Consider the following 25,554-nt stretch of genomic DNA (forward strand, 5'->3'; position numbering starts at 1 on the left):
TGGTGGTAACTGTCTTCGCGTGTCTGCTGGTTCTGTTACAGTGCCGTGAGTGCAGGTAAAGTGCCCTGATGGATCAGTGGGTGTTGGGCGGCTGCTTCTTATGGGCTTATTCGCGATGGTGTTCTGCAACCTTGGTTCGCCTCGTGCAGACCGAGCTGGGAGTGCAGAAAAGTCGTGTTCATTTATACCAGATGTGACGGCGGCATCACCACCACTGGGAGCGTCAGACGGAAGTCGTAGTATCCAATCCTGGTGTCTTCTTGTGGCGGCAGTCTTCGCGGGACTTCAAGATAACGATGCAGGATGGTCGAATTTGCGGTTAGCACACCTTGGCTCTCTCTTATTGTTCCAGTCCGATCTGCGTCCAGGCCCAGCATATATGCCACACCTAGTACCACCTCGGCAAAATCGTTGGCAGTTATAGCACTGCATGGGACCTTCTATGTGTTCGTGGACGATGAAGGTCCGAAATCCGAGGGCAATTCGGCGTGGAAAACGGATTGTGGGTTGAAAAGTTAGGATGACGCTGCGTAACGGAGTGAACACGTCGCCGGTATAACTGTCAGTGTACGTAGGCTCCGTCGCTGCCTCAATGTTCGCGGCGGGCATGTTGAGGTATACGGATCTTCCTGAATGAGTAGAATAGGTTTGTATCTCAAAAAGACACTACTCAGGGCCAACGATATCATGCCACGAAGACAAGGCGTCTGTTGATAAACTACGAGGGGACGTTTTTCCTTTGTTCTCTACGTAATTTCAATCTCTTTCGCAACGCCGCCTTCGACTACCGCGCCATCTAGCAAGCAACGGAAAGTGCGACGTCTGGTTATTGAGAGTCACGCAGATAATGGGGCTCGCTTCGAGGTTGCCGCGAAGGATAATGCCGTTGTCAGTGACTCTGGCATTCCGAAGATCAAAGGTAAAGGAGTAAAGGGGCATTCATTTGGTCGTATGACATTTCTCATTAGAGCGACTGAATAATTTCACATGGCAGCAATCGCGCGACCTTGTCGTAGGACTGAGCCTGGCTTCCGGGCTTTGCTGGCTGTAGCCCGGACAAATTGCGGGTCGGTGTTCGTAATTGGCTCAGATGTGACAATGGGCCCGTAGTGGGGGGAACCTCAGTGAGAAGGTCCCGGTGCGAGACAACAGGATATAAAAATTAGAGATGAGAGCGGGAAGAGGCAGTTGGAAACCGAGGACCAAGGAAGAGGGCGACGAAGTGGACACCGAAAGCCGATGAGGACAACGCAAGGTGCCGCTAAGCCGTCGCCCAGTGCAGGTGCGCCCTGCGCTTGTCCGACTCCGATAGCCAATGACTATGCACCGATGGTCCCCGCTGAAGCCACCAACCAGTGTTGGTCCTCCTCCAGCCCTTCGCGTATATCGAGAGCTAAGCTTTGTGAGCATGGAGGAAGGAAACAGAGGAGCGGCCCCTCCGGCAGTTTTCAATCGGGACGAGCGTAGCTGCCTTCGCATTGCACTCTGCGATCCTCCTGTCTACCACGCGATCGCTCACGTGACCCTCCAGACAGCGCGGTGCCACCAAAGCCGACAACGCGAGCTGTAGTTGTGGGTGTCACAGTTCAGATGAAAGTATTATGCTGAACGCGTGCTTGCACTTCTATTTCTGCATGTTCGGATAGTGACCCCGTTCTTCCTCCTCCACGGGCGCCAGTCAATTATGCCCGCCACGGCTTATGCATTGCCGACAATGCAGTAACGGGAGGATGAACAACTATAGCGACAACTGAAGCATCCACTCCGGTTGGCGCATGATATGGCTCGTAGAGCTGTGAATTCAGCGACAGAAAACGCAGCAATCACGCTGCCGAGAAACCGAAATGTAAAGTGCAAGGCGCTCCGGACTCGCCCGAAAATTAGCGGCCAAAAGGAAGGTTCCATCCGAGGTCGTCGTGGTGTTGTCGGATGTAACAGTCAGGCTGAGAGGCATCAGCATGTTCCTCAGTGTAGAACGTTCATATCGCGCGGTAACAATGTATGTTAGGAATATTTTCCACGCTCTTTCGAAATGCCACAGCGGACAAAAAACTTACATTTATTTTAATTGCACATTGTAAATCAACCTCGCTCACGAATTTTCTCTTCCACGAATTTTCGAAAGAACCGCTAAAACTTTGACATTTTAGGAGCCTCCAAGCGCAAGTGACGTCATCAATGGTGTTTGCCCCTGCAGACTTGTACAAAATACTGCGCAAAAGTATTTAAAATAAGATACTAAATACTCTACGTAAAAAGTATTTAAAATAGATTACAAAATACTCAAAACTGAAAGTAATTTGAGTAGAGTACTAAATACTCTACGAAGTATTTAAGATACTCTTTAAAGCACTTTAGTATTAGCTGTAAGTGAAACGCGTATTCTGAACGTGGACAAATGAAGGGAATAAACTTCATCAGCCATGCTGAAGCATATCTTTCATTTGCAACGTCTTGGTGTCAATGTTTGGTGAACTTTGATGAACCCAAGTGCACTTTGTTGATATGTTCTGAACCAATTCGTAATCCGTCCTGTATGTCCGTTCGGGTTTTTCAACCTGTGACACGTGTTTATTGGTTTGGTGACCAAGGAAATAAATGCTGGGATTCTCTTCTACCTAATCCCCTGGTGATTCACCTGGCAATATGAATAGGAACGGCTTTCTGACGAAGTTGGCCATTGACAAGCAAGGTGGGACCAGCCTATTGTACAAGAGGATATGACAGATTTGCGAATTCCAGAAAGAAAAAAGGGGGTTAAATTCCAGTGGGCTGAAAATCTCGGCACGGCGGGAAGTGTGCTGGATATGGCTTGGCGAGGAAGGAAAGTATTTTGAGTACTGAGTAGCAAATACCGAAAAAAGTATTTTAAATACATTAAAAATACTTGTCACAAAAAGTATTGAGCAAAGTACCAAAATACTGGAAAAGTATTTAAAATACTGTATTTTGAGTATGTACTCAAGATACGTACAAGTCTGGCCCCTAGTAACGGCGTTGGTTGCTTTTTGGGCTCTGCTTTTCGCCCCATATTGGAACGCTGCCCAATACCTGTGGTTAGGAAATAGAATTTAAATCATATGACGTCTTGCTTCCAACGAGCAGAAATAAATTTTATGATACTTCGGCGTGACGTTGAGAAACAATCTTCAGGCAGGACACACGTGGATTGTATTGGGATAATTTCTGTAGGATTCCGGAGAGTAATAGTGGGACACTTGGGCGATGAAGAAAAAAATATACAGTCCAGTCTGGTAGTAGTGGGAACACAATGCCCGTATTCACCAGTCCCACTTGGCCACTGGTTTAGTGACGTCAGATTTAAGATGATCACGTGAGTACTTCGTCCGCCAATCACGAACAACCACCCCGCTGGTCTAACCCGGCTGCCGTAAGGCCCATGGCGGCCTCCATGGAGTTTATGTGCACAGCGCATAGGCCTAATCTACGCTTCGCCGGAAATTTTTCGGCGAAATACAAGTTTTGACTTGTAAAGCTACTAGAAGCGTTCGTAAGGCGAATGTTGTTGCACCCCAATCAATATTTGCACTCAACGTCTCATTTCGTTCGCCGTTCACATGGCGTAAACCCGGCGCTCCGGCAATGGTCTAACTCCCATGCATTTGCATAGGACTGATTTAAATTAGGGGTAGGAGTAGTTTAAAGGCGGTCTACCGCGGAGCAGCTGTGAATGAGCATTTCGAGAAACAACCCAAAATTAGTTTTTGCTGGACGCTGTTGCCTAGTTTTCAAGTCAAAATTGCACAAATTAAGCAAAAGCAACGTTGTTTTTTTTTATTGCGTGTTAGCGCCGCGAAGCAACAGTGACTATGAGCGGCGTACAGATGTGGACAGACGGAGAGAGGACAGCAGGAAGGAGTGGGGGACAGGGGGATTAGTATGCGTCCTGGGCCGACTTCAGGGGGAACTGTGCCGACATTCGTCTGGAAAGTCTTCGGGAAACCCAGGGAAAACCTCAGACAGCACCAGCCGGCGGTAGGATTCGAACCCACCACCTCCCAGTCTTCAGCACGACCTTGGTTACCACCAACGAGCGGACGCCTTAGCCCACTCGGCCATGCCGCTGGTAAAAGCAACGTTGTGAGGAACCCGTGAGCGAAATAAGTGAAATAATAAACCCGCCGCAGATAAAAAGTTAACGATCGGTATGAAGTGGAATTTTGAAATCCGCTCTCCTAATTTTGGACCAACATCGTCACAGTTAGTGATATCAACATCGCCAGCTAGACACAAGTCACTCTCCGATACAAAGCTGACAGGAGGTCGTGCACAAACAGCCGTTACCTCCAGCAACAAAAACGACGCTGATTGTGCGTGGTACTTTTAATACAGCCCCTAGTGCCTCTGTTATACACCACTAACAATAGTTCGTACTGTGCTGCCATTGCTGGTTCTGATTGATACATTTAACGACTTGCTACACACTACCGTGATTGCTGGTACTTGTGAACGAGCTTTGTGTTCCTAGATTACTGTTAAGTGTTTCCTGTTGAAAATGCATCCATCATGTTTGTCTTCTAAACTAAACGGAGGTCTCAAGAGGGAGGGGGAGGGTTCCATGGAGCAGTTATACCTCCATGTGCCATACAGCTATACAGCGGAGTATGGTACCCAGTCAACACAACATGCAAACGCTAAAAACACGTTGAAAATCAAGCATGTGAATGCAGGATCAATGTTAACGACTAACGTTGATTCGACCTGGCTAATGTCACAGCCAGAAACGGGTTAAATTAACAGCGACCAGAACGCATATTCCACGTCACTGAAACGTAGTTTACGTGTTAATTCAACGTATACTAACAAAGAAAAAAGTGGAATACGTAATTAACAGCAAACTAACAATGTATAACTAACGTGCGATGAAAATGCAAATTAAACGCAACTACATTTTTAATGAGTATTCAGTACATGCTATTTCTCGATGCTTTTATTTCACAAATCAGCATAATGTCCTCATAATAGTAATAAATAATGACACAAAAATATGCTTGCCGCTTACATTTTATTAGCACTGATACATTTTTCCATACTCCCTCTTGTGAACAATAAGGACCGTTAACTGACCGTTCTAATTGTTGAAAGGCACTAGAACCTCGCGAGAAGCCACGCCGTTTCGGCATCCAGGCTGTCTTCTTTCTTTGCTACTACGTCTGCATAAAAGTGAACACAAAGAACGCAAAAGATCAATTCGAACAGCTAGGAGAAAACTTACGTTACATCTGTGTACAGGCTCGCCCTTTGCTCAATATCTGCATTCCATTCACCCATCGCCCTCTGTCCTCAAATACAACTGACAATAATTTCCACACGAACAAATTTGGAACGGCCAACAACGCTGAACAATTCAAGAGCCTACTATGTAATAGTGCCCCATTTGCACACTCTACAAATGTAAACACAATTATGAACTCAAATCCGACGTGCACATACCTGCGCTTTCCACGAATCACGCATAAACCGCACACACTGGACTTGCAAGAAGCGGTGGTAACTCTCTGAGCCAGCTTCGTGGTAGTAGAGAGAGCCCGTCGTAACCGTCATGACCAACTCGTACATCCCAGCAGTGTGAGCGAAACCTGTGCTTACCGATATCACAGAGCACAACCCGGTTCGAAACCAAAACGAGCCACGAAACAAGGAAGAAGGAGCTGCAAAAGCGAAATAAACTTGAAATGCCAACATGAGTTAATGGCGGTTACGATCTGAGGAGAATGGCGTCTGGTGTGGCTTCCCCGATCCTCGCTTTGAAAGGAACGAACTTGAATTAGATTGTGGATGGGATTGGATTGGATAATGCAGTTGCTTTACGTATGATAAATCAACGTGATTTCTGCGTGTACACTTTGCGTGTAAAATCCTAAAGTAAAACTTGTGCAGAAAATTGTGCAGAAACAACGTTGTTCGTTCTACGTTTTCGGTTACGTTAAATTCCAGCGTAAGTATCAACGCTGTCATAATGTGCTCGATTTCACTGTTGGTATATCAGCGTTGGAATCAGCGTTGGAATCAGCGTTGAATTCCTGCATTACAATTCGCATGTTGAAATTTTACGTCAAATCTGCGTGAAATTCATGTTCGCAATTCACGTTTCACATTGTTCAACGATATTCAACGTGGATTTCACATTCTGTCAACCATGTGTGTTGACTGGGGCACATGTTACCCAGCATGTAAAGGCACAAATATCAAACACGTAGCTCTCCCTTGAAATGTGCGAGTGACATTCCAAAATAGTAGCATTGAGAGGGTACCTGGAGTTATATGTTGGATGTCCCAGTGCATTAACAAGGTACAATATTTCACATCTGACTCTGGAAAGGACAACATATGGAAGAAGCTCTTGATCCCCTTGGAAGCTTGATTTGCTTGCCCAGAAAGGTGCAAGTCCCATAGGAAAGCACTATTGTGTTCTGCCATTATGAAAGCACTAATGTTTTTTTTTTTTTTTGAAATCGCTATGAGCATGTTTCTTGGCACAATTTTGTGCTGATGAGATCTGGCTATGCTTATCGGCTTCAATGCACAGTGTTGCTGTATATGTCGACTGGGAGAAATTTTGACAAAAAAGCTTGTCTTTAGGATGTCAGACTTGGTTATTCGATAAAAATACAGGTAGAAATATCCCGCAGAGGCATACAAGGAAATACTGCGAGCAGTGTTTTGTGTCAACGAATTGGTATGGAAAAATCAGAGCCTTCACGGGGGCATATAAATACAACACTAGAGTGTCAAGCAGCCCATGTAGTCATGATGTCGATACCACTGTCAGGAGTGTGCAGATGCTGCGTGCAAAATTATGAGCAGGTTTCACCTTGCCAGTTCAAGAGAAAATCCACAGAGAAGTGAAGGTCTCAAAATTTTATAAGGACGCACATGTAAGTACATGTATAGCTAAAATGTGTGCTCTACCGCTTCCAGCACACCACACCAGAAGCAGAGGGCAAATATGCCAACAACCAACATTTCTGCAATGATGATGTACCTTAATATTAGAAAATATTCAAGGTGGCAGCTACTTGCTTTTATGCTCACATCTATCACCTGCTAACAGTAGATGTGGCTTTGTAGGCTGCCACCGCAAGACACAAAACACAGGAAACCTGGCTGCAGACTTTATCAAAGCAACATATTTCTGGAATGCGATTACTGCCAATACAAGCCTATGACCATGATTCACACAGTGTTCCCCTTGATCGTGTGAGCAGCACTGTGTATGCCCAACACTTCGTTTCTTTGCTTCCAAATTACCTGTTATGGGCACAGCAGTGCCTGTACCTCATGCCTTTGAGTTGTTTCTTTGCATAATATCAATAAAACTAGTTACGCATTTCCACAAGGATTATTATTATTAAAGATATCAACTATTAGTTGTGAAGTACAGATGTTTGTCCCATGTCACATGCTATGGAAAAAAATGAAATATTTACTACATTGTGCATGGAGACCCAACTCCAATGCATTGATAGCGCAACAGAGCGGAATTCTATTGGGCAGTTTAGCATGAAAAGCAGAAGCACTAGCTGAAGCTGAAGCAGCAGCACTAGCTGGCACAGGAAGTACCAACATTGAACAGTTGAAATTACCGCTGTACATTGGACATGCAGAGTGATTGAATATTTATCATGAATGTACCAATATGTTCTAAATAGCTGAGTCTTCAATGTGTTCTAAATAGCTGAGCTCGGGCATTAAGTATAGAATAGTACAAACTGTAGTAATACTGCATGAACCAAACTAATGTCCACTTCTAATATACACTTCACTTCATTGTACTTTCAATTATTTTGCAACTTTGTTCTCCTTACACCAGTACAGGTACGTGCTAAGTGCCCACGGTTCTTCCTCTTTGGACATGTCCTGTATATTACTTCATAGGAACAGGTGCTCCCATTTCGTACTAGCTCACCTCTGCCTTGACTCACACTCCACCCCTAAATGCACACCAGTGAATGAAGGATGAACGCAATATGAGCATGCTACCGTCACAAAATTCTGATGTAATTAAGAGATTTTCTATCAGCAAATGATTCTAATGTGTATGAATCTGTCACTCGAAGGCCCACAGGAAAGAGTGCCTAGATGCTGTTATAATGCAAGACACCACGGCACTCATTTACACTTGGAACGATTGAAGCTTTCTTCCTTCACATCATCACTGGGAGAATATGTGGCGCCTCAAGCGTACTAGTTTTACTGCATAACCGGCACAAAATGCCTGTGACATATGATACACCTTCTTATTTAGTTTGTTTCAGGAAAGCAGTTCTTAAATACAATACGTGAAGAAAACTAATTGTCGTACAGATATGTGGCTGAACGTGACTAACCCTGCTTAAATGCATGAAAAACATGTCATTGTAAGAGTAGAAACCATTGCTTCAGGAATATTGTGGTTGTGTGTGCGGAATTCTAAAGAGAATTCTAAAGACTTCTAAAGAGGAGTTTCGCACTACGTCTATCTCTGTTTCCTTTTGTAATCCTGCCCCCTCCCACTTTTTTTTGTAATGCACCCATATGGGTACATAAAGTTCAATAAAGTATAACGAAATAACTATATGCGCTTCATCTGTGCCAACATAGATGTGTTTGCCCAAAATCTGTGAAACTGTTGTTGCTGTTGGGTGCTGTTAATTTGCAAACCATCGGCCCCTCCCCATACGTCACCTATTAATTTCCAGAATACACCAGCTGCAGACATCGCATGTTCATCACTGGCTATTGAAGTTAGGTGGTCAGCCATGCGAAAAAATCTATGTTAGTTTTCTGCATATTAAGCAATGTCCCACATTTCTGCTCCCAGACTTTGTCCTTGATGGGGCAACGTTCACCGCACTAATATACTGTCCGGTTGTGTAGCTTTGTGACACAGTTGAATGAATATGTTGGCTTTTGCAAAGTTACAACTGCCGAAGTGTCTCAAAAGATAACAGAAAATGTGGAAGAAAGATATACAATCCTGTATTTCCTAAAAAATAATAGCAGCACATTGTAGATAAGGTGCATCTGATTTGAAGTTGCATTCTTTTCTTTATATAGGCTTATTTGCATTGCATTCATTTGTCCATTGCAGCCTTCCACTTACTGTCCATTGCATATCAATACAGAAAGCTAGCAGACAATGATCAGTGCTGCTGTTTGCTTTGATATTCCACGGTGTTGTTTCTCAAGAAATAGCACACTCTCTCAGCACACAGCTGTGCTGTTTATAACTGCGTAACTACGCAGTGCACAAATGCATGGGGCACATGCACACATTTTTCAGAGCTTTACCATCTGTATGTCAGGTTGTCGGCAATACAGGACAGTGTAGAAAACTGGGAACAGTCAGAGAACTATAGCATGACTTAAAAGCTAAAAACGAAAATTCTCAAGAACGCTGTATAGATCTGCTGATGTAATCGTGCAATACCTTAATTTGCACAATTGGACAGTGGAGCAGCCTCTCCAAAGGAGAAGCAGAGGTCACACGAGTAGTAATAGGGGGTATCGAGGGAGACCAGGTGTCAGTACGTTCCATAGGTGTCTGGTTCGAACCCCACAGCGTCTGGGACACCGTCGCGTGTGCGGAGGGTTGTCCGAGCGCTTATCGGCGGGGGGAGGGCTGCGTGCGCGCTTACTAGCTCACATTTTTCAGCCTGGGCCAACTTCTTTTGTAATTTTTCAATTTGGGCCGAATTTTTTCGCGACTTTTTCCCGTGCGCGACAGGCGGCGCTCGGGTGGAGGGCTGCTGCGGTGGTCGGAGCGTGGTCGGAGGGTTGCGTGAGCGCTTACTTGCTCACATTTTTCAGCCTGGGCCGACTTCTTTCATCATTTTTCAATCTGTGTCGACTTCAATCGCAATTTATTTCCCGCTACAGCAGGTGTGCAGTAGGCGATTTACATGCAAAGGATAGCCATACACAAAAGTACAAGTTAAAATATATTTATTAAAGTCATTAGTGTCAGGAATTATGTTATGACTCCATGTGAAGGAGAAAAACTCAGCCAAAAAATCTGATGCAATATCATTGATGTGGTATTTTATTAGTGATAATCACGCAAGTTTTCAATTAAACAGAAGGAGTAGCACATTATAATAAAAGAAGATATTTTTAATCAATATGATTACAATCAAAATTTAAAGTTTTATTATAAAAAGTCTAACATGACCACCATAGCGGAGTTTTAATTACATAGTTCTAATATGTAACTTCATGCACAACAGCTAATATTCCATTATGATACATTTAATCAAAGAATATATTTTTAATCAATATAATTACAATCAAAATTAAAAGTTTTATTATAAAAAGTCTAACATTATTATACGTGACCACCATAGTGGAGCTTTAATTACAAGTGCCGATAGATGTATGTGAACAGCAGAGAACCTGGAAGACCATGGGACACGAACACAAGAGGAAATAAAATCTATAACACTACAAAGAAGATATTCTTAATCAAAACAACAGAGGAGGAGAATAATCTATCATTTTAACTATCATAAAATCATCCTCGTGACTTCCCCATACAATTTTCGTTCTAAGAGACACTACAAACCTTACTTTGTTTTATGAATTCAACACAGAAAATATATTAAAAAATGAACTTCAACACATAGCACGCTCCTAGCCAACAATCAGCTCTAATAATATCTGCCCTGATTTGTTGAAGACGGGAGGCGTACACCTGACAGCTATGAACATTTTCGAGCACAATAGGGAAGATTATTTCAACATTACACAATTAATCAATTTCTTATTAAGTAAACAGCATAGATATACGGAAATAATGAGAAAAACGATCAACAGCTAATAGAGAACCAAAACACATCACGTAAACAACAGACACATGCAGGAAAATAAATGAAAAATAATCTATCAAAACGATCAACATGCACGGATGAATGGCCGAGAAACACTTTGAACAGTACATGATGAATAATTTAATACAGCACAGAGCTCACGCTGAATAGCAGAGAAACAATCTAAACGGCACATCTGCCAACATGTAAACAACAGACAGGAAAATATTACTGAAACAAGATCAACAGCTAATAGAGAGCCAAACTCCAACACGTAAACAAGAGGTACACAAAGGATAAATAGTTGAAGAACAATCTAACAAAACAAGAAACATGCACGGATGAATAGCAGAGAAACGCTTTGAACGATGCATCTGCCAACATGTAAACAACACACCGGAAAATAATAGCGAAACAAACTATCAAACATTACAATTTGAAATAATATATCTTTTGAACTATCATAAAATCAACCTTGCGAGCTAACAATATAGAATTTTCATCATACTCAGGCACTATAAACATTACCTTGACAGAGCTATCCAAACATGCACCACAGCTATGCTTTACAATAATTACAACCAGACTTGAGACCAGGCGGGGTCACTCTCTCCCTCTATGCAGCCCGGTGGGGTCACTCTCTTCATCTATACAGCCCAAGCATGGAGCCTGTTGTCAATCTGTGGGGGTGGGGAAATCCTCTCTCTTTTTCACATTCTTTTCTCCAAAAGGAAATATTCTTAGGATCGGTGTACAGAGACGAATTTTTTATTGATCGCGAATAGACATTGGAATTATTCGACACTCAAGAACACAATAAGAATTCTATCAAAAACAATAGAACGCAAAAAATCTAAGAATATACTTTCTAAGCAAACGAGAAAATATTATCGGTGCAAACAATACTCAACGAGAAGCGTTGCATTTAATGTATTTCAGATCAGACACAACTATTAGGCAATTATTATTCTCAACTCACAAAATATCAATCGAGTGAAAGTCAAGTTTATTCAATGACAGAAACAATACTCATTCGAAAACGAGAATCAAATTTAATTACGTCGTTTTATGTTAACTTTGCAATACATGCAGAAGCCACAAACAACTCATCTGAAATGCAAATTATTGTGTTTGCTATAGCGGAAATCAACGCACACAACATTCCAATCTAGTAGAATATTTTTATTAATATCAGTCGAGTGATCATCTGAAACATAGTCAAAGCAGTAATTAATTTAGGCAAGCATTTTCCTAACCAAGTGTGCAAATACATCACAGAAACACGTCTTTTTCATTGAGGACCCAATAGTGGAAACAAAATATCAATCGAGTGAAAGTCAAGTTTATTCAGTGATAGAAACAATACTAATTCGAAAACGAGAAACAAATTTAATTACATATTTTTATGATAACTTTGCAACAGTAATTTCTACATGCAGAAGCCACAATCAACTCATCTGAAATGTAAATTATAGTGTTTGCTACAGCGAAAATCAACGCACACAACATTCCCAACTAATAGCATATTTTTGTTAATATCAATCGAGTGATCATCTGAAACAAAGTCAAAAACAGTAATTAATTGAGGCAAACATTTTTTTCGTAATCACGCAGCGCAAATATACATCACAGAAACACGTCTTTTTCATTCAGGACCCACTAGTGTAAACGAAGTGAGAGAGGGAAGCTGAGTTCCCGTACACTTTCGTTAAGGTTACACCCGCAGGGAGTAGGGGAATCCAACAACGGTCTTGGTATACAAAGCTATAAACCGACTCCAGCAAGTCAAGTTAGGTAAGGATGGGCTCTAGCGCTGTCTTGTACATAGAATCATTGAAAGCAAACATTTTTTTCCTTACACATCACATCTTTTTGTAAATTGAATTTCATAATTCTCACAGCAGGTGGAACATTCTAAACGCGATAATAAATTTTTAATAAATAAAATTACCACCAATATGATTTAATTAAATGTCGAGGCGCACTACAAAACAGAACAGACTATTGCTGTACATTGAAGAAATGGACGGATTTTGTACTCGTTACCATACGTCATGGGAGGACCTGATAAAAAGCTGCTTCGAAAAGGAGGAGCCTCGAAACGATTCATTTATCGCTGCATTTCAATACGTCGTAGACATGGTCGTATTCGGAGATATGGCACAAATTATGGAATTCAAGATGCGAGAACTTGTATGTCGAATCTACAATAGTTATAAAAATATTTGCACGTCAACATCGGAAGGACCGTTTGGATTGATGGTGGAGTTTTTGAGGTTTGCTAACGAAGAATTGAAATACACTAGACCAAACGTAATTGTAATCATTGCAACGGGCATTGCATTAATCAAGAAAGCAATCAGATCAAATTATCATATACAAGCAGTCTATATCGCGCGATTCATTACGGATTTGTTGAAATTACACCTAACGGTTGAAATGGAAAGTACATAAAAAATCTTATCACGTGGTATATTCCACCCTAGAACCTCTATACATTTATTTTATTCTACAAGTCAAGGATGTCGAATGAACAGAAGTTCAATATTGTCGTGCAAGGTCTGATGTGTCATCACTTATTGAAACTCAACAAACATATCAATTGCGGTGGGCCACCGGACGATTTTCATCTAATACTCTCTTGTACGCCATTCAAGAATCTTCATACAAAGAAAGGAAGCATCAATAAGAGACTGTGCAAGTTCGTCGCAACAAAGTGCAAGTTGTTGAAGCAATACAAACACGGCGACAACATATCACCTGCGTTAATCAACGCTGGATTCAAGGGCCCAATAATCAGAATAAATTACTTGATGTCTTCGGAATTCATCAATCAAGACAACAAACGAAAACTTCAGAGTTTGGAATAGAATTGTAATTTATCGAAATAAACAAGTGTATAATTGATATAATAATTGTATTCTTTGTCATCATTGTAATGTATTCTACACAGCGCAACGAAAACAGCTTATGACCAGGTTGAAGATTGCTAAGGAGATACTACATACAAGGATCTTCGCATGGAATCAGCGCTGGCAATCAAAGAGATTTTTACACGACCACACTCTATATAACCACCGACACCCGAAGGAAAGAATAGTAGAAAAATCGATAATAGAAATTTAGAGGCATGTTACATCAATATTTGTTTACAAAGAGGATCACTAATATTTTGCGAAAGCTTATTTTACGAATTAAATTGCACAGTGTATATATTTTCTCAAACTATTGGACAGTTGACAGTACTATATTGAAAGGAATCTATTTTCAAATGACGCGAAGGTGGAGTCTACAATTCTAATCATCATAACATGCGGCACACAATTCCAATAAGATTTTGGGAGAATCGAATCACACAACTGTCATCAGAAATGTTTAACCAATGAAGATGAGCACTATGCATAAGATATGTAATTATAATAAGTAAATATTCCTTTTGCAAACTTAACCAAAGCAGCACACATAAACGTAGCTTCAATTCGCAGAATATACCCGAGGTTTTTAATTAGCCATACTGAAAAACTACGAGTCTTATCATTATGTCACGGCATATGAGGCACTGCAAATGGAAGGACATACATTAATTTTAGAATATTTTAGCTCATAATGAATCAAAACGTAATCTTCAACACCAAAGGTTCGTGTTTAAATTTTCAAAGTCAAAACTGTACACTCTTTCTTACAATTTTTTTAAGATGTAGATTAAAAAGCTGTCTATATAGTCACACATTGTATTCAAGATATTTGTTTGTACATTAATTGATAAATTCATCAGATCACATTCCGGAGCAGTGGAGACTATCAGTAAGTGTATAATTAAAATTTGAACTGCTACCGCAATTTACGAACTGAGTTGTAGAAAGCGTAATTTCACAGCTTTAGCTGGCTCACTTTGATACGCGAAGGTTTTAAGAACTCTTTTGCGATGACAAAGAATTTAATCGAGTGTATTGATGTTTTCTATGTACTCTATAACGTAATGGGAATTCTCCACGACGTGGATAGTAAAAGTTACAAATATTTTTCGAACAAAATTTACTGAAAACTCGGAGAAAGGGTCACCCGCGTCGACGAACCCGTTTCCGGAAGAAAGCAACACGCACGCGTGGGGTGCCGCGTTAACGCGTTGGGCGCCGAATCGCGTTCGGTTTCGGAAGGGTGTCCGGGAAACGCTGCCCGGCGTGTTGCCGAAACGCATTCGACGACGCGAGTGACCCTTTCTCCGAGTTTTAAGTAAATTTTGTTCGAAAAATATTCGTAACTTTTACTATCCACGACGTGGAGAATTCACATTACGTTATAGAGTATATAGAAAACATCAATACACTCGATTAAATTCTTTGTCATGGCAAAAGAGTTCTTAAAACCTTCGCGTATCAAAGTGAGCCAGCTAAAGCTGTGAAATTACGCTTTCTACAACTCAGTTCGTAAATTGCGGTAGCAGTTCAAATTTTAATTAAACACTTACTGATAGTCTCCACTGCTCCGGAATGTGATCTGATAAATTTATCAATTAATGTACAAACAAATATCTTGTATACAATGTGTGACTATATAGACAGCTTTTTAATCTACATCTTAAAAAAATTGTAAGAAAGAGTATACAGTTTTGACTTTGAAAATTTAAACACGAACCTTTGGTGTTGAAGATTACGTTCTGATTCCATTATGAGCTAAAATCTTCTAAAATTAATGTATGTCCTTCCATTTGTAGTGCCTCATATGCCGTGACAAAATGATAAGACTCGTAGTTTTTCAGTATGGCTAATTAAAAACCTCGGGTATATTCTGTGAATTGAAGCTACGTTTATGTGTGCTGCTTTGGTTAAGTTTGCAAAAGGAATATTTACTTATTATAATTACATATCTTATGCATAGTGCTCATCTTCATTGGTTAGACATTTCTGATGACAGTTGTGTGATTCGATTCTCCCAAAATCTTATTGGAATTGTGTGCCGCATGTTATGATGATTAGAATTGTAGACTCCACCTTCGCGTCATTTGATAATAGATTCCTTTCAATATAGTATTGTCAACTGTCCAATAGTTTGAGAAAATATATACACTGTGCAATTTAATTCGTAAAATAAGCTTTCGCAAAATATTAGTGATCCTCTTTGTAAACAAATATTGATGTAACATGCCTCTAAATTTCTATTATCGATTTTTCTACAATTCTTTCCTTCGGGTGTCGGTGGTTGTATAGAGTGTGGTCGTGTAAAAATCTCTTTGATTGCCAGCGCTGATTCCATGCGAAGATCCTTGTATGTAGTATCTCCTTAGCAATCTTCAACCTGGTCATAAGCTGTTTTCGTTGCGCTGTGCAGAATACATTACAATGATGACAAAGAATACAATTATTATTTCAATTATACACTTGTTTATTTCGATAAATTACAATTCTATTCCAAACTCTGAAGTTTTCGTTTGTTGTCTTGATTGATGAATTCCGAAGACATCAAGTAATATATTCTAATTATTGGGCGCTTGAATCCAGCGTTGATTAACGCAGGTGATATGTTGTCGCCGTACAGCAATAGTCTGTTCTGTTTTGTAGTGCGCCTCGACATTTAATTAAATCATATTGGTGGTAATTTTATTTATTAAAAATTTATTATCGCGTTTAGAATGTTCCACCTGCCGTGAGAATTATGAAATTCAATTTACAAAAAGATGTGATGTGTAAGGAAAAAAATGTTTGCTTTCAATGATTCTATGTACAAGACAGCGCTAGAGCCCATCCTTCCCTAACTTGACTTGCTGGAGTCGGTTTATAGCTTTGTATACCAAGACCGTTGTTGGATTCCCCTACTCCCTGCGGGTGTAACCTTAACGAAAGTGAGCCCATCCTTCCCTAACTTGACTTGCTGGAGTCGGTTTATAGCTTTGTATACCAAGACCGTTGTTGGATTCCCCTACTCCCTGCGGGTGTAACCTTAACGAAAGTGTATGGGAACTCAGCTTCCCTCTCTCACTTCGTTTACACTAGTGGGTCCTGAATGAAAAAGACGTGTTTCTGTGATGTATACTTGCGCTGCGTGATTACGAAAAAAATGTTTGCCTAAATTAATTACTGTTTTTGACTTTGTTTCAGATGATCACTCGATTGATATTAACAAAAATATGCTATTAGTTGGGAATGTTGTGTGCGTTGATTTTCGCTGTAGCAAACACTATAATTTACATTTCAGATGAGTTGATTGTGGCTTCTGCATGTAGAAATTACTGTTGCAAAGTTATCATAAAAATATGTAATTAAATTTGTTTCTCGTTTTCGAATTAGTATTGTTTCTATCACTGAATAAACTTGACTTTCACTCGATTGATATTTTGTTTCCACTATTGGGTCCTCAATGAAAAAGACGTGTTTCTGTGATGTATTTGCACACTTGGTTAGGAAAATGTTTGCCTAAATTAATTACTGCTTTGACTATGTTTCAGATGATCACTCGATTGATATTAATAAAAATATTCTACTAGTTTGGAATGTTGTGTGCGTTGATTTCCGCTATAGCAAACACAATAATTTGCATTTCAGATTAGTTGTTTGTGGCTTCTGCATGTATTGCAAAGTTAACATAAAACGACGTAATTAAATTTGATTCTCGTTTTCGAATGAATATTGTTTCTGTCACTGAATAAACTTGACTTTCACTCGATTGATATTTTGTGAGTTGAGAATAATAATTCCCTAATAGTTGTGTCTGACCTGAAATACATTAAATGCAACGCTTCTCGTTGAGTATTGTTTGCACCGATAATATTTTCTCGTTTGCTTAGAAAGTCTATTCTTAGATTTTTTGCGTTCTATTGTTTTAGATAGAATTCTTATTGTGTTCTTGAGAGTCGAATAATTCCAATGTCTATTTGCGATCAATAAAAAATTCGTCTCTGTACACCGATCCTAAGAATATTTCCTTTTGGAGAAAAGAATGTGAAAAAGAGAGAGGATTTCCCCACCCCCACAGATTGACAACAGGTTCCATGCTTGGGCTGTATAGAGGGAGAGAGTGACCCCGCCTGGTCTCAAGTCTGGTTGTAATTATTGTAAATCATAGCTGTGGTGCATGTTTGGATAGCTCTGTCAAGGTAATGTTTATAGTGCCTGAGTATGATGAAAATTCTATATTGTTAGCTCGCAAGGTTGATTTTATGATAGTTCAAAAGATATATTATTTCAAATTGTAATGTTTGATAGTTTGTTTCGCTATTATTTTCCGGTGTGTTCTTTACATGTTGGCAGATGCATCGTTCAAAGCGTTTCTCTGCTATTCATCCGTGCATGTTTCTTGTTTTGTTAGATTGTTCTTCAACTATTTATCCTTTGTGTACCTCTTGTTTACGTGTTGGATTTTGGCTCTCTATTAGCTGTTGATCTTGTTTCAGTAATATTTTCCTGTCTGTTGTTTACATGTTGGCAGATGTGCCGTTTAGATTGTTTCTCTGCTATTCAGCGTGAGCTCTGTGCTGTATTAAATTATTCATCATGCACTGTTCAAAGTGTTTCTCTGCCATTCATCCGTGCATGTTGATCGTTTTGATAGATTATTTTTCATTTATTTTCCTGCATGTGTCTGTTGTTTACGTGATGTGTTTTGGTTCTCTATTAGCTGTTGATCGTTTTTCTCATTATTTCCGTATATCTATGCTGTTTACTTAATAAGAAATTGATTAATTGTGTAATGTTGAAATAATCTTCCCTATTGTGCTCGAAAATGTTCATAGCTGTCAGGTGTACGCCTCCCGTCTTCAACAAATCAGAGCAGATATTATTAGAGCTGATTGTTGGCTAGGAGCGTGCTATGTGTTGAAGTTCATTTTTTAATATATTTTCTGTGTTGAATTCATAAAACAAAGTAAGGTTTGTAGTGTCTCTTAGAACGAAAATTGTATGGGGAAGTCACGAGGATGATTTTATGATAGTTAAAATGATAGATTATTCTCCTCCTCTGTTGTTTTGATTAAGAATATCTTCTTTGTAGTGTTATAGATTTTATTTCCTCTTGTGTTCGTGTCCCATGGTCTTCCAGGTTCTCTGCTGTTCACATACATCTATCGGCACTTGTAATTAAAGCTCCACTATGGTGGTCACGTATAATAATGTTAGACTTTTTATAATAAAACTTTTAATTTTGATTGTAATTATATTGATTAAAAATATATTCTTTGATTAAATGTATCATAATGGAATATTAGCTGTTGTGCATGAAGTTACATATTAGAACTATGTAATTAAAACTCCGCTATGGTGGTCATGTTAGACTTTTTATAATAAAACTTTAAATTTTGATTGTAATCATATTGATTAAAAATATCTTCTTTTATTATAATGTGCTACTCCTTCTGTTTAATTGAAAACTTGCGTGATTATCACTAATAAAATACCACATCAATGATATTGCATCAGATTTTTTGGCTGAGTTTTTCTCCTTCACATGGAGTCATAACATAATTCCTGACACTAATGACTTTAATAAATATATTTTAACTTGTACTTTTGTGTATGGCTATCCTTTGCATGTAAATCGCCTACTGCACACCTGCTGTAGCGGGAAATAAATTGCGATTGAAGTCGACACAGATTGAAAAATGATGAAAGAAGTCGGCCCAGGCTGAAAAATGTGAGCAAGTAAGCGCTCACGCAACCCTCCGGCCACGCTCCGCCCACCGCAGCAGCCCTCCACCCGAGCGCCGCCTGTCGCGCACGGGAAAAAGTCGCGAAAAAAGTCGGCGCAGATTGAAAAGTGACGAAAGAAGTTGGCCCAGGCTGAAAAATGTGAGCTAGTAAGCGCGCACGCAGCCCTCCCCCGCCGATAAGCGCTCGGACAACCCTCCACACAGGCGCCGCGCCCTCCGCACACGCGACGGTGTCCCAGACGCTGTGGGGTTCGAACCAGACACCTATGGAACGTACTGACACCTGGTCTCCCTCGATACCCCCTATTACTACTCACACGGGCCTCTCATGTGATTTTACTGTCAAAGTTCAGGTATCTGTGTCAAAGTGAAGTGGTAACTGCCAACTGCATCACCATAGAAATTCTCTCTGAACAAAAAGCCTAAATTAAATGCCTCAGCTGGCATACTATAGCATGTACATCAGCTGTGGGGAGTTTTTAGGCATTGGTGGTGGTGATTGTTTGGCATGTAATGGTGCAATGATAATGAAAATGAGGTTGTTTACAATGCCAGTATGAAATCAAGAGAGGAGCTTATAAAGAATGAGCGCAGAAAGTCCCTGACCTGGTATGCAAAAGTGTTTCCTCAATAATATATTATTCTGAACAAACTGGCACAATGCAAATAGCAGCACGGATTTGCTTGTATGTTGTTGCTTGTATTTGCTTGCACGGATGTGCTTGCTGTTGTTGTATGTGTTTGCCTTTGTCCATTGTACGTTTGCTACACCCTTGAAACACCATTATTGTTGACCTTCTTGGATGAGACAAATAAGACCTTCTGTACGAGATATTTTATCAATTTTAGCAGCAAAGAGAAGATTGTTTGTATTTTGTGTATGTGGCCTCAATAAACAACAAATTCTGAATGGCTCGGATCCATTGTAACGACACTAAAGTGTGCCCTGTTAGTTTTGCAGATACGGCATCCCTGATGTCAAGTGCGCCCAATATATTACTGTAGGCCAAGTGTGTACATTCCCATTATATTAAGTTCCAGGAAGTGACAGTCACAGTTACAGTCACAGTCTTTGTTAGCTGAACAGAATAAATCAATTCAGTGCTTGATGTTTTGTACAGGAATGTTATATGCAGAGATACGCAGATAAAGGAGGACACAATTAACCATAGCACCGGACTCATAGAACGACAGGAGGTCAGGACACTGGCAACTTCCACACAACTCACAGGCAGGGGCACCCTGGGTAACACAACGAAAACAGCGCTAACACACACACACAGGCACACAGGACGCGGATGTAAACAGGACCGCACCGTTCGTTTTCCGTGGTGCGCCCGAACAAACGCAGCCAGCGAAGCGATGCTTTAATGCGTTACAGATTTGTGACACCTTGTAAAGTACCACGTCAATTTCTTGAAACCATAACACTATGAAAGTTATGCGTGTGGGAGTCCGAACTTTTCTTTATCAACCTCATAACAAAAAAAAAAAAAGAAAAAAACGGGCGTCTTTCTTTTCGCGGCTTTTCCGTCGTCTGCTAATTTCTCCCTCTCCTCAACCATCCCGTGACAATATGAATAATGCGCATGCGTTGGGGTCAAAGGGCTCCAGAGCCGGAGAGATCACGTGATCAACTTAAACCAGCCGTCACTAAACCAGTGGCTAAGTGTGACTGGTGAATACGGGCAAATAAGTCTAGGATATGAAGCACTCTTTGAAATAAAACTTTAATGTACACAAGCTTTCGTGCAGAAAGTGCACTTCATCAGGTGAAGACACCTGATCAGTGTCTTCACCTGATGAGGTGCAGGTTCTGCACGAAAGCTTGTGTATATTAGAGTTTTGTTTTAAAGAGTGCTTTATACCCTGGACTTATTATAGTAGTTGGGCTTTAATCTGCACATGTGAAGGCTCTATAACATCAGAAACACTCATTCACTTGGATGTGCCACAAACGCTTATTTTACGAATGTTATTTTTTTCTGATAAACAGCAGTCGGGAGTGCTTGGACGACCGTGGTGAACCAGGTGTGACCATAAACATGGATATGAACACTTCGCTTGGACCACACACTGTAAGTTGCTAGTTTCGTGTATCAAAATAAAATCCGCCGGCAGTCAGATCATGATTTCGTTGGCCCTGTTCTGTATGTTTAGTAACACCAGTAGGTGTGGTTCATACATGAGGTTCCATGTCAGGTGGACTTGAACCATTGTCTAAGAGAACCTGTGTAATAATGTAGATAGAGTAACGCCGCGTTCCTATGAAGACATTGACGCCGTAGGAAATGTTCCAGCTAATCTGCTTTATGTGTTCCTCATATTGTAAGTAAGGATCTAATAGGACGTGGATAATTTTTACTTCCTGACAATCTTAGTGGACTATCATGCAACGATAATGATGTGGGTGCAGAGACAAGACGCTAGGATGAAAAATCATAGCAACAGCGTTATTCGAATATTCGAGTTTAAATTAAGCCTATCGGTCTGGCACCACTCAAATAGTCCAGTGATGTGGACTTGTATCTTATGAGTGGGGTTCCGGGTTATCGGAGTATATTTTTGTTTTTGGTTTCTACATTTTTCACTCGCTTCAGTTCTGGGACAGTTATCTTGTCCAAGACTTGTGAGGTATCACGCAAGTGTACATAGAGGGTGCTTTTTTATATAGCCTTTACATATTTTTCATGAAAAAAGCTAGAAGAGCAGCATAGATGTAGTTCTACGGCCAGGTGGACATCCTCTCGAACAAAGTATTCAACTATGTACAACATGACCAATTAACTAAAATTCAGTCCTACTTGCGTGCCATTTCACGTTTAACACATCCTCAAACACGCACGAGCGTTCAGATATCCATCCCCGAATTTTGATACGCAAATGCACCGAAGCCCAAAACCCCGGCCACGGCCAACGCAGGGGGTACGGTCCTTATTTCACATCAGTGGGCCACGTGATCTAGAGCGATGGAGATGATTTGAGTAGGTGCCACTCAACTGGCCAGATAAACCACTTTTCGGCCCAAGTAAGCCTCCGTCGGCGAAGCTGATGCCCTCCTTATTTGCATACGGAAATTCGGCGATTCATATTTCACGGCACGGGCTCTTTTCGTGATTATCAAAAAATAAAGTGCATTTCAACGGGGAGTCACTCCCGTTCTGTCACCTAGCTTTTTCCCGAAATTCCCTAATTAAGGAGTTATTTAATGAATTTCAGGTAGTTATTCATCTTGTAGTTACACTCTCTTCTAGACGGTGTCCGCATGCCCCTGGAACTGAATCGCAAAACTACATCTATGCAGCTCTCATAGCTTCTTTATATATATATATATATATATATATATATATAGATACTCATTGAACGATGCGACAGCACCAGAGGACACGTGTTTCGCCGTGTTTGCGGCTCGTCGGCCCTGGGTAGCTGCGCATCGTTCGGGATTGGCAAACCAGGGGTCACTCAGCGAGCGATATACACCTGGGAGGGTGACTGAGCACTCCTAAATGCCACAGTGCAAGCCAGTGAATTATAAAGAGGGGTGAAAAAGCCATTAAAAAAATAAGTAAATGATGTTAGACGTGTTTGACATTCAAACTTACAGATTAATATGGCTTCTATGGCTGCACGTAGGGAAACAGATACTCATTGAACGATGCGACAGCACCAGAGGACACGTGTTTCGCCGTGTTTGCGGCTCGTCGGCCCTGGGTAGCTGCGCATCGTTCGGGATTGGCAAACCAGGGGTCACTCAGCGAGCGATATACACCTGGGAGGGTGACTGAGCACTCCTCAATGCCACAGTGCAAGCCAGTGAATTATAAAGAGGGGTGAAAAAGCCATTAAAAAAATAAGTAAATGATGCTAGACGTGTTTGAAATTCAAACTTACAGATTAATATGGCTTCTATGGCTGCACGTAGGGAAACAGATACTCATTGAACGATGCGACAGCACCAGAGGACACGTGTTTCGCCGTGTTTGCGGCTCGTCGGCCCTGGGTAGCTGCGCATCGTTCGGGATTGGCAAACCAGGGGTCACTCAGCGAGCGATATACACCTGGGAGGGTGACTGAGCACTCCTCAATGCCACAGTGCAAGCCAGTGAATTATAAAGAGGGGTGAAAAAGCCATTAAAAAAATAAGTAAATGATGCTAGACGTGTTTGAAATTCAAACTTACAGATTAATATGGCTTCTATGGCTGCACGTAGGGAAACAGATACTCATTGAACGATGCGACAGCACCAGAGGACACGTGTTTCGCCGTGTTTGCGGCTCGTCGGCCCTGGGTAGCTGCGCATCGTTCGGGATTGGCAAACCAGGGGTCACTCAGCGAGCGATATACACCTGGGAGGGTGACTGAGCACTCCTCAATGCCACAGTGCAAGCCAGTGAATTATAAAGAGGGGTGAAAAAGCCATTAAAAAATAAGTAAATGATGCTAGACGTGTTTGAAATTCAAACTTACAGATTAATATGGCTTCTATGGCTGCACGTAGGGAAACAGATACTCATTGCCAATACTGTTTGCCAATCCCGAACGATGCGCAGCTACCCAGGGCCGACGAGCCGCAAACACGGCGAAACACGTGTCCTCTGGTGCTGTCGCATCGTTCAATGAGTATCTGTTTCCCTACGTGCAGCCATAGAAGCCATATTAATCTGTAAGTTTGAATTTCAAACACGTCTAGCATCATTTACTTATTTTTTTAATGGCTTTTTCACCCCTCTTTATAATTCACTGGCTTGCACTGTGGCATTGAGGAGTGCTCAGTCACCCTCCCAGGTGTATATCGCTCGCTGAGTGACCCCTGGTTTGCCAATCCCGAACGATGCGCAGCTACCCAGGGCCGACGAGCCGCAAACACGGCGAAACACGTGTCCTCTGGTGCTGTCGCATCGTTCAATGAGTATCTGTTTCCCTACGTGCAGCCATAGAAGCCATATTAATCTGTAAGTTTGAATTTCAAACACGTCTAGCATCATTTACCTATTTTTTTTATGGCTTTTCCCCCTCTTCATATATATATATATATATTTAAAAATGTGTAAAGGGTAAAAAGAAGACATACCGTATAACATCACATACTTCCGGGGAAGAAGTGGGGCAAAAGAATACTGCTTGGGGAGAGAGGGTTGTAGGAACAGCAGGCGTATCAGATAATCAGATAACCGATTGGCTACAGATGAAAAATAGTCTTTGAAAGCGTTTGCGATGCCAAAGTTATTGTCAAACGTAATATTATGCTTTGTAATATTTTCATCTTGCATATGTGTACATATTCATTTCCCACACCTTGAGTGTGTAATAGTTTTGTTGAGCCACGAATTTGTCAATTTCGAAGTATATTTAACGTTTGCAGACAACGATGCCTGATTTAGGTAGTCAGAGATTTTTGCGCGGTTCATTATGTTGGTCAAGTGCTTAGAAGATAACAAACACACCTCTTTCCAAAAGAAAATTAATTATTGTTTTTCGTTTCAAGCTGATGCTTTTTCTTTTCACATTTTAGGATACCACACGTGGTGCACGGGGTCTTAGGGGAGAGGTACTTATTCCTGGATACGGTAATTGTGGTATTAGCGTTGATACCAGAGGTAAATATTAAAACAATCATATACGTCATCAACACACAAATGTTTAGAAACCGGAGTCCAGCCAATTTTATTTGTGGTTTTAATAAAGTTCTAAGCATTGAAAGATTCTGAGCCAGTGTGGTTTTCACTGATATGGAAATGAGCATTAAGTATAGCTGATAGAGGAAAGTGACTGCAATGTTTGTTTGACTTGCGTGTGATTTAAATTACAGTTCGTTGTCCATGTAATGCCCAGTAATGTGGACGACATAGGTGTCACTCTTACAGGTGGGTGGATCGGACAAACGCAGCCGTAGCTGATGAGGCACTTTGCAAACGTGGTACAAGCCGTGCAGTAACCATCTAGTAGGCCCAGCAAGCTGTTATTCAGCTGTTGGCAGGCACGTTGTTAAATATATCCACACAAACAAACAAACAAACAGCTGATCAATGTATTATATATATGAAGAAATAGAACCAGCCGGAGTGCGATATGCTCGTAGAACTCTTACAATAACATTTTTTCAAGAG

At 40.9% G+C, this 25,554-nt stretch overlaps 1 protein-coding gene across 1 annotated transcript in view; it reads left to right on the forward strand.

Annotated features, from left to right (window-relative positions):
- Positions 1-25,141, forward strand: part of LOC135368912 (uncharacterized) — a 129,737-nt gene extending 104,596 nt beyond the window's left edge. The window contains exons 7-8 of the mRNA XM_064602470.1: positions 21,443-21,524; positions 24,960-25,141. Coding sequence (XP_064458540.1) covers positions 21,443-21,472 — 30 coding nt within the window. The 3' untranslated portion in view covers positions 21,473-21,524; positions 24,960-25,141. The remainder of the gene's footprint in view (positions 1-21,442; positions 21,525-24,959) is intronic.
- Positions 25,142-25,554: the final 413 nt, after the last annotated feature.

The sequence above is a fragment of the Ornithodoros turicata genome, chromosome 1 (genome assembly GCF_037126465.1).
Source record: "Ornithodoros turicata isolate Travis chromosome 1, ASM3712646v1, whole genome shotgun sequence".
Classification (NCBI taxonomy): domain Eukaryota; kingdom Metazoa; phylum Arthropoda; class Arachnida; order Ixodida; family Argasidae; genus Ornithodoros; species Ornithodoros turicata.